The sequence below is a fragment of the Erithacus rubecula genome, assembly GCF_903797595.1.
Source record: "Erithacus rubecula genome assembly, chromosome: 11".
NCBI classification, from domain to species: Eukaryota; Metazoa; Chordata; class Aves; order Passeriformes; family Muscicapidae; genus Erithacus; species Erithacus rubecula.
Genome location: NC_136663.1, coordinates 18,639,407 through 18,654,597, shown reverse-complemented (window position 1 = coordinate 18,654,597; position 15,191 = coordinate 18,639,407). Strand labels below are relative to the sequence as shown.

Below are 15,191 nucleotides of genomic sequence, written 5' to 3'. Positions count from 1 at the left end.
TCTGCAGTTTCCAGTTTATCCAAGTGCAAACTCCCAAGATTACCAGCGGGCCAATGGCAGGTGTGTGAGGAAAAGGATGCAGCAAACCAGTTGTGTATGTACCAGAGACATACAGAACTCTGAACTGAGCCAAGGCACTCCACGTTTAACACACATCACTACACTCACCCTTGAGCCACGAGCAGACTAGCAGTACTATCATGTTATCCAACAACCAGCATGAATATCTAAACATCCAATTTGCCAGGAAACTCAGTTTTCAAAGGTTTGCCTCCCAACACACACACATAAACATGTACACACCCTGCCACCAAGTAGGAGAAGCAATCTTAAAAAGGAATCCATCTGCTACTTAGAAGAAATTAGAAAGCAAGTGTTGGCCTCTAATTAAGCTTCACACGAGTTGAGGAAGCAGCAGCACAAAACCAGTTATCTAGAATGTTATGTCACTGTTATTTCATCATGGATTCAGATCTGTTCCTGGAAGTATCAATCATTTCAATCAATCAGCAAAATTCTCCAGGGCACATAAACCAAATGTAGCCAAATGTAAAAAGTACTTACTACACCAAATATTGACAGAGCATAATGACCAGGCTGTTGGTGTACTACCAATTTACAAGATTTGTTTGAACAGCTCTATTACTGTAGATATCAGAACAACATGCAATTGCCAGAGCTATTTTTTACACTAAAGAAAATAGCAGCTGTGCTGGGTCAGATGACAGGTTCACCTGCCCAACAGAGCTTATACATGTAGGGAAAAGCATAAGGGCAAGAATACATTGATATTTCTGAGTTACTGTCCCAGACTCTTAGGACTGCAGCAAATTTCTTCTCTCATGGATGTGTCTGTCTAAATGAGCTTTACATCTACATCATCTTGTAGCAATGTGCAAGGGTTAATTATTCACTGCAAAATAAAAGAATAATTGTGTTTTAAACCTGCCAATTGTTAGATCCATTTGATGTGACCCAACTCTTATGAAACAAGAAAAAACAAATCCCAAGCTTCTGTTTGCACTTTCCATGCTTCCATCTGGTCAACTCTTTCCAGGAAGAATAATCCTACTCTGCATCATGTGGCTTTCCCAGAAACAATTCTGTATCTTTATCCTTGCCCACTCTTGTCACACATCTCTTGAGAGTTTCTGAAGTCTACTATATTCTTCTTTGAGCCTTGGAAATCTCAGCTGCTTTCCCTGAGTGTTAATAACTAGTTTCTCAGCATCTGTTCATTATCCACAGCCAAGTTTCACAGAAAACACTCCCCGTGGAAGTAAGGCTGGCCCAAGAAATTCCCTCCCACATTCACTTACTCCTGTTTGTTGCTATAACACACTGCCCCTGCAGCCATACCACTGCAGCTTCTCATGGACTGTGCTATAAACACTGCCAATGAACCCTTCTGGAATTAAAAAAAAGGGGGAGCCAAGGGAAGAAATGTGAAGGAGTACCTTTACATTTTGCTTCTGTTTCTGTTATACAATTATTTAAATGATTTTTGTAGCACTATTTCAAACTGCAGCATCAGTGCAGCTCCTCTCACTTCTCTTTTTTGTCTCTCATGCAAAAAGAATTGTGTGGGACATGCTGTGTCCTTGAGCACTGGGGGCCCACTCTGTCCTACCAGTGTGGCACTTGCACTTTCAACCTGGAACCATCCTGCAATTTACAGAAAAATAAAGGTAAGTGGCTCATGTCCAGACTTGGGGACTAGACTTGAGGCAATGCACAGCCTTCAGTGGCAGCAGTAGATAAGAAAACCAGAAAAATCAGAGTAAAGGTTCTCAGAGGAATAGCAGGCACAGACTGTCTTGACCTCCCAGAGAACTGACAAAGCTGTAAGTAAAATCTGAATTTGTGGGTAGGGTTCATTTGATCTAAGCTGGCATGCACAAGCTCCTCAGTGTCTTGGCACTCACCACTGTGTGTGACAGACACACAGTGTTCAGGGAGCTGTCAGTGCAACTCCTTGCTCTGAACAGGTACTTGTGGAGAGCTGAGAGAGCTCCTGCTGCACAAGGCTTGTGTTTACCTCAAGAGAGCCCCACTGACAAGTCATATACAGGCACCTGACCTGTCAGCATCAGCACAGAGCCACACCAACTGCATTCACTAAGCCCTAAAATCAGTGTCCCAAATAACACCCACAGAGCCACACACTCAGCCCCTCATGCACACTTGGCATGCTGGCTGCCTAATTCAGTTAGAGATTACAGTTTAAGGCAACAGGAGATAATGAAGCCAGACTACATATGCTACAACAGTTGGAACTTAATCAAACTGTTGACTTTTGATGTAACAGAAAAGAGCTATAAAAACTGAAAACACTAGATAAATAAATAAAAAATTACACACATCAGACTAAAAAGAGAGACAAGTATCAACTGAACTGAGAAAAAACAGTAGTAATCCAAATACCAGGAAAAGATATTGAATACAAGCAAAAAAGGAATCAAACCACAGGCAACAGTGTAGCAAATGGTGCAACATGCAAACCTTGCCAGAAATGGAATTATTTTGCATAAATATGCAAAGAGAGAAGGACTCCTATTAAAAACAAGGATTTCTAACCAACAAGCCCCAGTTCCAGCAAACTATATTTATATACATAATCCAAGAGCAAACTCGGGAAAATGACCAACATTTGATCACCTTGCCCAGAGACTCCTGTTCTTGCCCCTCCCTGTCACCTGTCCCAAGCACAGATCATTAACACCCTGAAAGCACATGTGGTGACAGGAAGGAAGGACCAGGTGGCCCTTTCAAAAATGAGGTAGCTAAAAGAATGATCCATCCCCCAGAATTCATTCCCACAAGTCTCCCTGCCTACTTCCACAAAACATTAGAAAAGAAGGCAGCAATAGATTGCATGAGCTGCTCCAGTGGTACCCATCTGCTTCCAGATGTTTTTACCTTCAGATGCAGTGGGGAGCATGGATTTACCACATGGGAAAGTGCACTTAGATGCACTTAGACGTGCACGAAACACATGATAAATTCAGCATTCTGGGGAGGCACAGGACCTACAGGACACATGCTGCAGCCTGCCCAGGGACAGCACATCCATGCTTTTGGGATTCACCAACTTCAAGGCACAAACACAAGGAAAAGGCTTCCTTGGCAACAAGCTCAGTTACACAGATAAAACCTCCATATTACTCCAGTAACACCAACAGCCCTCTTCCAGTCCTTTCTGTCAGGACACACCTAGACACACAGGCACACACACATATGTATATACAGCCACATACATGCACCACATCTCTGGGCCAGTCAACAAATCCATACAGGTACATTACAAAAATAAGACTCAAACTTTTTTTTTATTATAAAATTGCTTCTATTCTTATGATAATGGAGTAAAAAAATCAAGGTTTCCTGCAAATGGCAGATGAGGTATGGTACAAACAAAGATATTCCAAAGTCTGCAAGAGTTTTCTAGAGAATCTCACAGAAATGAATTCTGATGAGTCTGTTTTAAGAACTAGCACAGAGCACAATTTGAAGAATATGCCAGGTAAGCAACCCTACAGAAATAAGAAGCCTAAATTAAGTCAAGCAAGTAGCAGAATAGACCCATAGTCTAAATAAATAACTACAAATTGATCAACTTGAAGAAATACTGACCTTCACATCTCAAAGTCTGCTAAAAGATATACAAAAGCACTTTATGGTACTGAAGAGGAACAGTAGCTTGGGGTTGCCAGTAAAAGCAAGTCAGATGCAATGAATGAAATAATGATGCTAGTGATCTTATTACCTCCTCTAGGCTTTGCAGCTATTGATCAATTACATATTTCTTCAGTGCAAGAGAATTTAGGAGCATTAATGCTGGAGGATCCAGAGGGACTGACTGCAAAGGACACCTTGCCAGCTTGTGTAAATTAGCACCGTCCCACTAAATATTAATGAAAGTTGATTTTTAAAAAAGAGCTATTTCACAATTTCAATTAAGTAACAATCTGGCAACAATACTACAAACAAAAGGGAAAACAAATGACACCATATACAAAGTGCATGTAAAAATGGAAGATCTGAGTCAACTGTAAACCAAGGTGAATCAAGTATAAAGAATAAATAATCCCTTTTCATACAACTGATTATGGACATGCTTCATTTACAGGGAATACGAAAGAAAAAAATTACTCTACAATGATGTGTTTTCATCAAGGTAGCAAAAAATCCAAAAAATCAAAGCTTACACTAACTTCTGCCAAAAAACCAACGTCAAGCAAATGAATTTAAAACTGATTAAAAAAGGAATGCGCAGTGAAACTAAATGTTTCAATAACCTGTACAAAGAGCAACTCAAATAGAAAAGCAAACAATCTACTTTAACAGATAGTGAGAAGAACTTAGTACATTAAAAATAAGGACCCAGGGAAAAAAAGGCAAGTAGTGAGAGACTTAAAACACTCTGCATAAAAAATTTTAAGTGAATCTGTTCAGGCTGGTTTTTTTTAAAAAATAATATAAGCCTTTTAAGGATAAATTTTGTGAAAACTGAAGAAATTACACAGATGTCTACTGGGGAGAAGGTAGTTCCTAATGTGTGAAAGTACATGCAATTTAGATTGGGCAGTACATTCCAGGATGAGTGGAATACATTTCAAATTGCAGGCAGTAAGTCTAATATATACCCAGTGAAAACCTAAACAAGGATAATAAAAATGAACTGCAACTTGAGGACATGCACTTTATTCTTTTTCTCTAAGGATCATAATTTTAAATTATGGAAGAGTTCATACTTTGCTAACACCTGTCATGTGCTTCCTGATAAGCCAAAATTATTTTCTTTAAAAAAAAAAAAACTTTCACTTTAGATAACAGTAAGCAAAGATGAGAAAATTCATTTTCTGCAGTTCTACCTATGCAACTTTTTATTTTCTGAAGCATAGAGAGGAAAGGAACACAATCCTAGAAGTATTTCTTCCCAATAAAACTAAGGGATTTATATTCTCCATACAGGATTATCTGTTTGACATTTTGTGTAAATACATATTTCTATGCAGTAAACTGGGTATTAAATATCATTATACAGGGAAATCAATGCAACATGTCACACTGAATCATTTAGGAGAAAAAACACTCCCAAAAGAAAAAAAAAAAATTCTCTTAGGAAAATCTTAGAATGGTAAAGTTTAACTGGCATTACACTAAGTGCATAAAAAGTACTGGGAAAATTCTGCTTTCAGATAGACTAAAATCACAGAACTCCCAAGGCTGGGAACTCCTGCCCAGCAGATCCACACTACTCAGTGCAGCACTTCCTCACCTGAGTGCTCAAAAAGGTGGGTGCACCATACAAAGCTCTCACCAAGATTTTCCAAGGCAGTACAGAACTTTTGCAGATGCTTGTCTCTCACAGCTGACATCACACCATTTCCAAGGGGCTGTGTCTGTTTAAACTGAGCCAATTACTAGCATCAATGATGTTACAAAGCATCAAAACTGTCATAAAACATGGAATACCAGAATGAAAAGATACTTAGTGCAGTGCTGAAACAAAATGGAGTTATTCCAATAAGAGACCCACCAATTTATTAAAACATGTGATTTGTATTCCCTTGCTAGCACAGTTTGTAAAGGGTTCACAGATCACCCCAGACACTTCAAAAAACATTAACAATCTAGAGATGCAGAAGACTTCTCTGCCTTCAAGTATAATGAGTATTTTCAGGTACAAATGCCTTCACACACTGCACTTCTGTTCACATTAACAGCAGAATTCATTTGGTATTAAGGGATACTCCTCTAATTAATTAATGCTTCATTTGGTGGCTAAATTGTTCCCAGTGTAACAACTATAAAAATGTGTACCTAGTTTTGATTTTTTTCTTTTAATTCAGTACCATACAATTGAAAACAAAGCAAGATTAGGCTACATAAGAAATTTGCCTAATAAAAATGAAAATACAAGTTTAAATATTAATAATAGATGCAGTCATTTTGCCCAGAAAACTTTAGAGACTGCATACTGAAACTTCTAAGGAGTTTCTGACACAATCTGGGGAAACCCTAAATTATTATCCATCCTTCAAGATGGAGGATACAGCAGTTAAAATACAATAAAGGACAACTAAACTAGAACATGTCTTTAACACAAAAAGCATAGGAAGTACTCAAACTATGTCTGTATATTTTCAATCTTCAAAGACCTTTGCTTTGAAAAATAGCTGAGGAATCACAGAGATGTGACCTGGCAAAAAAATACTTCTAGAGGGAGCAAAGAAATTCAGAGAAGAGAGAGCCATTAAGGCCACTGAGAACAGACAACACAGTGGCTCTGAGCTGCAAATACACAGAGGTAGGGAGAATACCTAAAATTTGGTTTTGCCACCTTATTGCCTTTCTTAGCTGCTACTGTCAGAGACAGGCTCTTGGATTATTGGTGCAATCCAGTTACAGCTACCCTGATATTCTTAATCTCAAGGATCTATGTAAAAACATGCAATTCCTCCTGTATAAGGTAGATATGGTCACACAGTCACTGTAACTAGGAGTAAGTGTGATCTACTGCCAGAGATGGCCTTCTCAAGGCAGGGTAAGCAGTGCTACAAATGCAGCCTTACTTGGACACGGAGAAAACCTCAAAGGACACAAATCTCCACGTGCCAAGATGTGCAGGTAAGAACAGTGAGGAACCCTGTGCATCCTTGATTTCTGGAAAGACAAGGAAGAACTGGTGGCACAACAAAAAATTCCATTACAACACACTAACTTGGATACTTATCTTAAAATCATTGTTGGCACATACTGGAGCCATATTTATTCTGAACAATGTCTAATCAACACCAAGATCACCTTTTATTGGCTGAGCATAAGCAGAGGCAGCAACTTCTAAAAGTTTTTTTTACCCTCAAAGTCAGCCTCTACTCTGTAATGAACTGCTAACACCAATTAGAGGTGACTGGTGATGCACAGAATATTACAGTCATCAAGGCACAGATCAGTTAATGTTTTGGTACTGAACACCTCCTAGAATTACTGATGATCCATTCTCTCTGATGTTCTGGGGAAACAAAACCCCTTTGCAGACAAGAAAGCAGAACACTTCTATGCTTGGTTTGATCACCAGTAGTACAAACTTCATTACAGATAACTGGTCATAACTAACTCATGAGAAATTTGCAGTCTGAGTCCTAAACAAAATCTGATCTCATCTCAGAACTAAAGTTCTTTAGTTTCTTGTCATCTTTACAGCAGGGTCAGAGACCAATACAGTAGATTTTAGCTACCAGTCAGTCTCTGCCTGGGTGGCTTAGCTGGAAGAGCAGAGGCTCATCCAAGCCTTCATTCCCACCAGTGGGCAGCTGAGCACATGAGAAATGCTGATAGAGACCGTTCTGCCTATGGCAGTTCCAAGTAGGGAAATACACAGGATATAGTTGTCATTATAAAATGATATAAATAAAAACTAAATATATGGAAGAGATAAATTACAAAAAGCAGAAGAGTATCATGTTTGACTAAGAAAACAAAAACCACTACAGAAGTTCTATGAATAGTTTTAATGGAGTAACACTTGAAAATGTACCTGCAGAAAGCATGAGCAGAAGGTCACATCACACTTCATACAAAGCGAGCTGCTGACAGAACAACTTTTGAAGCACTAACTGTACAAAAGGATACAGAGCAAATGAAAAATACTGACAACCATCTGATACCAACTTAATATGGGCATCAAATAGATTTACAGAGCTCAACCAAGACACTAGCAGCACCCTGTGTCTTACACAAAGATTTTATGCAAAGAACACTCCTAGAGTTATGTATACTTGAAATACAGAAACTTAAACTGATTTTATTTCCCTGGAAGAAACAACCAGCAGCAAGCCTGAAGAGAAGTAATAAAAGAATCCTGCTGTGAGAACCAAAATAGAGAAGCTTAGAAGAAGTGAAAATTGAATTCAGCAACAGACTTTTATGAATTGGCATCACAAAGCCGGAAAAATCTAACGATTAAAAAAAATTCTTAGAGCAAACAGCAGGGGCAGACAGATCAGAAATGAAAGCACATAATTTCCATGCAATCTCTGAATATATTAATTGAATTTTCCTGGCTTTTCATTGAAAGAAGAATATTTAGGAGCACTAGAAAAAAAAAGGTATGTTCATATTACAGGGAAAGAATTAAATATTGAGAAATAATATGTTTGGCGAAGTACAAATATATGGCACTTGCTTGGAAACTTTAATATTGACAATATTGCTAAAATTGAACAAAAAAACCTGCATTAAAACTATGAAAAACAAAAATGCCAAGTATTCCTAATTGTTACATCAAAATCCCTAAGCTATTATGGAAAAATACAAGGATAAAGGTACTAATAGATTTGGTAGACAGAACCTTGGTTTCACCTGAGATGACTGTCCAAAAGTGCAAGTTAAAAAATATTAAAACACATTTTAAGTGCATTGTCTTTCCTACTATAGGGTTTCTTTAATTCCTTAGAATATTTTTACCAACAGTAAATTTTTCAAAGGTGCCCAAGTGATGCAGACTCCTGAAATTAGGCCTCAAGTCGTTTATGCCTGTTTGCACCCCAGGCCTTCAAACACTCTTGCTTACTCCTTTAGTATTTGTGTATAATCTCTCCCCTGCTTAGGTGGTGCTGAGTACTTTTTTCCTACCTGCAGGCTGGGCAGGTGTTAAGCATGTGTGAGTCTATGCACATGTGATTTGTGGATACAGGTATGTATATGTGAATATACAGACACACATCCTCTACACATGCATACACAAATTCTCCACTTCTCAAAACAATTTCTTTGTATCTGAATTCTGAAGGTTTCTTAATACAAACATGCAGACAGTTTTTTTTAAATTTAATCTGCAGCAGACTTGTGTCAGCAGCTGTTTTGAAATAGATAAAATGTATCAAAGTGAATTCCACATACAAATACAGTCATCAAACATCAAAGCAGTCGTCCATTCCTTTCCATTTGGCTTCTGCAAATATCAGTAACTCTAAGTCAACTATACTACATCAAGTATATTGTATGTTCTGTACCACAGTAAAACCAGAAAATAGACTCCAGATGTTTCCTCAATTCCTGCCAAAAACAAAATTTGAAAAAGTGCTGAAAACCAAACAAAGTTGGAAGCTCTGCAGCAGGAAAAAAAAAAAGCATAAGGAGTCTGTAGCTTTATAAGGAGTAAATTTGTTCTGTCTTCACCTACTAGATAAGAAGGGTCAATCCTAAATAAGTACAAGCACAGAAACTATGAAGAACAAAAATTCTCATCTCCTTCCTGTGTATTACTTTTTTAAAACTACATCTCAGACTTTCAACAGATTTGAGACAAAAAATTTTCAACAACTTCCACTCATTTGCAAGTTTTGATTCCTCTGGGACTTAAAAGAGGCTTAGCTTTTAGCTACACTAAAAGTAATAGTGAGAATGGGACTTAAGACCTAATTTTTCTGATTTGTACTTTTCTCATGTTAGTCAGCATCAAAACTAACTGATATTGCCTAAGTCCTGTGTTGTTGAAATGCAAAGTAAATGCTTAAACAATCCTTCAGAGCAGGAATGACTGTTGGCTTTGGACTGCATGGGCTGAGAGAGTTTTGAGTCCATTGTTACTCCTTTAAGTATCAAAGCCAAGAGCCGCAGCGCAGCAGCTTACTAAAACAATACAACACTGTGAAAACCGATCCTCTGTGCAGGGACTTCAGGTGCAACTCACCTGGCCCCACACATCCTGTAAAGACCTCTGATCTGATACCAAATGTAAGAGGGTAAGAAACATTTCTAGAGGCAACTAGGATGAGATTATTTATTTTACAATCAAAAATTTGCCTTCAGGACGTGTCAGTATTTTCCCTCAAGACTTACTGGAAGTCTAGGCAAATAGTTTAGCCTTCACCTGATGTCCTGATGGGGAATGCAAGTTCCAGTGCAAAGGGCTCCAAACTGCTCATGTGAGCAAGTATTCTTGAAAAAACAAGTGAACAAAAAGGGCTTGGATTCATTATTATTTTCATATACTTTTGCTCATATAAAGCTTGCTACAGGATAAACTTTAATGAACTGCTTAATATCAACATTTATTTTTAACTTAGAAGTAATGAACAAAATAATGGAATTTGAAACACGTGACTTTCTGCCAGGTCTCTTGTTCTTCAGCAGGATACATGACAGCCCTCAATCAGAACCCTCCTGTACTTTATCATACACAGTCTGCTGGACCAAAGCAGTCATGAGAAAATACTATTGATTACAAAAGCACAGCTTAGACTGGACTCCAGTCAGGATACACTGAATTGTGAGGAGGAACACAAGTAGACATTTTACCTGCATAGCACTCTTTCCCAGCTTAACCACCTCAAACAAAGTGACAGGGTCCCCTTCTCCATTCTGCTGGGGGTGGCCATTGGCTCTCCCACGACTCGCTCCTCGAGCTCCAGGGTCGGAACGTCCCTTGTCCGCTGGAGACTTCCTGGGTTTCTTAGTGGCAGACTGGGCAAAGAAAACCAGCAGAGGGAAAGTTTATTATAGCTACATCTGAAATTACCCAGTGTTTCTTTATAAACAATCCACAAACATTACTTGGTTACACATTTATACACAGAAAGATCACGGGAGGAGCCAGGCTGGAAGGCGTCTCCAGAGGTTAAAGCAGGGTCAGCTAGGAAAAATCAACCAGATCGCTCAGGACATTATCCAGTCAGGTACATATGATTTTATTTATCAGTAGTTGTTGAGAGACTATTTAAAAGCCACTGCCATGCCAAGGTAAGTAGGCCACCCCAAGACAGTGGTGAACCCTCAGTGCTGGAGTAATAGTTCATGTTGATCCCCATGAGTCTTACATAACACAGGCATTGAGAATAACTGGTGATTTTAACTAATGATCTTCCTAAGACAGTAAGTTATTAAAAATACATTTGCCACATTAACATTCATTTTTTGTATTTTCATTTTCATACAACTTTTATAAGAAACTGTCTACATAGTCAGCTCTTCAACTCAAATCACCAAATGTGTACAGATTTAGTAGATCACTATAACAGACTCTTGCTTCAAAATTTTATAAGTTAAAATATTTTACCTTCTAGTCTAAATCATTTAACACAAATTTTCTCTATGTCCTTCAAGGTTTTAATCAGGTGGTATAGACACTGCTTGTCAAGACTCACCTACTGAACATTTGCTCTGAATTTAAGTCACTTGTGAAACAGAAACAAAAAAAATTCTGGGGAAAATAACATCAGATTTCTTACTTCTGTATTCTGCTCTTTCTCCCTACTGTGAGGCAAAAGCAAAATCTGCTGTTTTCCACAGAACAATGAAGCTATTGTGAGGAATTATGTTAAAGAAAACAATACATAAGCAACAGAAAGATTAAATTTTGGGCAATATCCTCACGGCACCATTTACTCAAGTATATTGTCAGGTGAGTTTCTATTACTGCTTTTAGTAAAGAACACAAAGTATACATTTTCAGTTGCATATTAGTGCACACACATAGAGAATTTTACTGCAGACGAAAGGGATCTCATTTCTAGCATAAAGCTGGTAGAAGACAGCCCTGCAAGCCCAGCTTGCCCATTGCTTTAAAAGGGATCACTGCCTTAAAAGGGTGGGGCCAGAGGGCTGAAGCAAAGGGCAAGGCAGACAGCAACAAGCTCTTGCAAATATTCAATTAAGTATTTGCACAGAAATGCAAGCTGGAAAGCTTAAAATAATGGTACAATCTCTGTGAAGTTTTTTTGGCTAACATTTGCACTTAGGATAAAAAGAGTATCTCCCTCAATGAATTTTTAAGTCTGTGCAAAGCTGCCTGTAGCAGCAAGAATATTATCAACATATGAAATGTTCAAGTTCTACTGAGCTCAAAATAGACATGTGATCACTATTGATTAAAATGGGAAAGAATTAGAGTAAATTGACTCTTTTGAGAGATATAATCCATGCACTTATTCCATCTGGAAGATAGTAAGCACTTCACCTAGCTACAAGGACTCCTAAATGAAAGCTTGAATGCAAACTGATGCCCTCCACAGAAACTAATGCAAGCCCCCTCCACACTCAGTTTTTCTCAATGTGTAACTGAAAGAGAGGCATTAAACACTTCAAGGATGAGGGGAAAGGAAATAAGAGATGCATGTGCAATGCACATATCCAAAGCCTCCTTGTTAATGAAAGCAGTGAGAAAAGCCACCTGTTTGAGTACTTGAGCATGAGACAGACACAGGCTCAAAAGCAGGCATATAAATTCCCTTTGTCAGGTATCCTGGGAAAAGCGAGGTGCTTTAACCAAGGCTGCTAATCTGAATTGGAAGGGTGAGATCACCTCTGAGCCTCAGAGAGGTACAGAAATAACTGACAGATGTACTTCTGACAAATTACTGGGGAAAGCCCGATTCTTCAAGTCCAAGTAAATATCTCAATATCCTGGCCCTGAATTAACACCAGATATACTTCTGAGACTACTTGAATAAAATTTCTCTCTGTAGCTTTTCTTTTGAAAATGAGAACAGCTCTCAGAGTGGAGAAAAATCTTTCATCTAACAAAAGCCATTGTGTATCCAAGCTGGGGTAGCAAAATCCAGATGCAGGATCTGTATTGAATCCTGCCTCAAGTAGACAAGATGCTCCACTTGAGACTGAAGAAAATCCAAAATGTGAACTATCTGAGCTAGGCAAGGATTAACATAGTCTTCAGGTGGAAAGGCACTATGCCAAAGGGCATCCACCCCTCAGCACTTCCACCCAGCAGGCATCTGGCAGGAAGCCCAAGCTCAATCTCACTCCTGAGTGTGAATATGAAATAAAGTCATATATAGGTCCACCAGCAACTGTCTGTTGCTCCAAAGTTTTGCAAGCACAAAGCATATGGCACTCTCTTAGTCATTAACACAGAATATTACAATGCAGTTGTCAAACATTATTTGCACATAATGTTTCTGAATTTACAGCAAGAAACTTTGCAGACCATGTTGACAGATTTGAGCTTCATACAGGCTCCTGCCTCTGAGCACAAAGTTCAGTAGGAGATCCTACTTCAAAGAGACCAAACAGCCCCTGAGATAATCTCCTCAGGGAATTTGGTGGTTCCTCAACATTGGACATTTCAGATTCAGCTGGACAGGTTGCTAGGGCATCTTTTCTAGACTGTGCCTTTGTCAGACAAGGTTGAACCAAATGACCCATGAGGTTCCATTCAACCGGGTATTCTATGATTCTATCCTAGGATGGAGGCATCCTCCACCACCACTGGAGCAAGTTAAAGGAAAGGCAGGACTGATACATCTGTAGACTCAAAGAAGACTCACTTATGACACAGAGCATCTGTGGCATATCTCCACAGGCAGGGTGCTCTTGCAAGTGGAGGTCCAAAAGCTACAAATCTAAAAATTATGTTTGGCTTCAAGGATGCCAGGCATAGGTAACCGTGCATCCCAGAAAAGAGACACATGCACTTGCAGGAAAGGGTAATCCTTCTTAAAAACAAGAACAACAAACCCCTACCCCCCCCCAAACCCCCCCCCCAAAAAAAAAACCAAAAAACCCTCCAAAAAACCAAAAAGGTACTCTAACAGCCCTGCTCAAGGATGAGTGTGGCTCCAGTAACCCTGTCAGACTATCACTGACAGATGCAAAATGAGATGTTTCAGAAGATCAGGTAAATTTGTAGCAGGTGTGCTCCCATGGATCCAACAAATGCTCATCAAGACACAAGGAAAAACAGAACCTCTGGGTCCTAACAGGAGCAAAAATTGTGATTATTACACATAATTTTACAGCTTTCGGCCCTGAAGTGGGGGAATTAGGACTGCCAAAGGGAGGGATAAAGCAGCATGACAAGGTAAGAATGCTTGAGGCTTTTAATCACACACCTAGAAAGGTGCTTCATGGAGCTGGGTGGCTACAGCAGTTGCATCTGTGATTTCACTCCAAAATCCAGGACAGCTGGGCTGGTGTGGTATCAAAATGGACTGAGGTGCCAAATGAAAATAGAAATTACTGAAGATTTTTCAAATTTGTGACAACGAAACTGAGGGTTTATATATACCAGCATTAGGAAATTCAGAAGTTCCAGAATATGCCACAGAAGCAACAAGCAAAAATGGGCATACTGATTGCCACATATCTTACCTGTTGCTTTAAGGCTTAAAGGAAAGCAAGCAAGTAACAAAATACTCACCTCGGCTGCAATTAAGCTAAAATGTTGACAGTTCAGGATTTTCTAACGAATTAGCTACACAATACTTTTCCTTTCATGTCTTTAAAATTAAGGTGAGGAAAACAAAGTGACCCACATTTGTAAAATCAAGTACTACAATGAAAATTAATTCACATACTACCCCAAAAAAAAGTGAAAATGGCTTGACATTTTCCATTAATTTTCCACAAGTTTATGTGATGCATTTCATGAAAAAATAAAAGCAGTAAAAATCCTAGAGTCACACCACCTGAAAACAATGACCTGTATGTGCATTCACACCATGAGTCATTTAGAGGAACAGATAGCCCATTTTCCAGGGAAAGTGGAAGAAACTTTTTAACCTCCACTTGAGTAAGACTGAAGGACTTGTCTCTCCAAGGCACTAGCCCCTCAAGAGGCCCTGTGTTATAAGCTCGTGTTAAGTAGAAGAATGGCAATGCTTGGGGTCCTCGTGAATTAATCCTCTTACAAAAAGACTATGACACATTTCATACCATCATTGTGGTTATCTAGACAGAAGGTTCTTGGATTCCAACAGTCCTGTGGACTGTTTTACTCATAGAAACAAACAAGATGCTCCCTGTGAAAAGTCTCATCCTACAAATAAAGACAGGTGCAGGTCCCCTAACACCCAGTGCATCCAGAGCTGCTTCAGCTGCAGCACTTGCAGTTTAGGACAAAAATAGCAGAGGCAGTGGTGGGAATGGTGCTGCTATTTTTCACCCTTATTTAAAAATCTATCAAGAGCTCTATCAAGGGAGTATGTTATAAATGCTTGAATAATTTCAATTTTTGTAGTTGAGGCATTTATTACCAAAAAATACTATTTCCACAGAAAAATGAAGAATAGATTAGATTGCCAAAATACAAGAACCATCCCATCAAAAGCTTAAAAGGAAAACTTCTAATGCTACAGGTAATCGGACAGAAAAGTCTTCACAAAGATGCTATAGATGCATTGCATTTCTACTGAACAACAGACTCCCTTCAGTTCTAAGGGACAGAC

The 15,191-nt window shown here is 38.9% G+C and overlaps 1 protein-coding gene across 1 annotated transcript in view; it reads right to left on the bottom strand.

Moving 5' to 3' along the window:
* Positions 1–15,191, bottom strand: part of STAG1 (STAG1 cohesin complex component) — a 159,743-nt gene that overhangs the window by 95,046 nt on the left and 49,506 nt on the right. Inside the window, exon 4 of the mRNA XM_079314939.1 lies at positions 10,309–10,473. Within this exon, the coding sequence (XP_079171065.1) occupies positions 10,309–10,473 (165 nt within the window). The remainder of the gene's footprint in view (positions 1–10,308; positions 10,474–15,191) is intronic.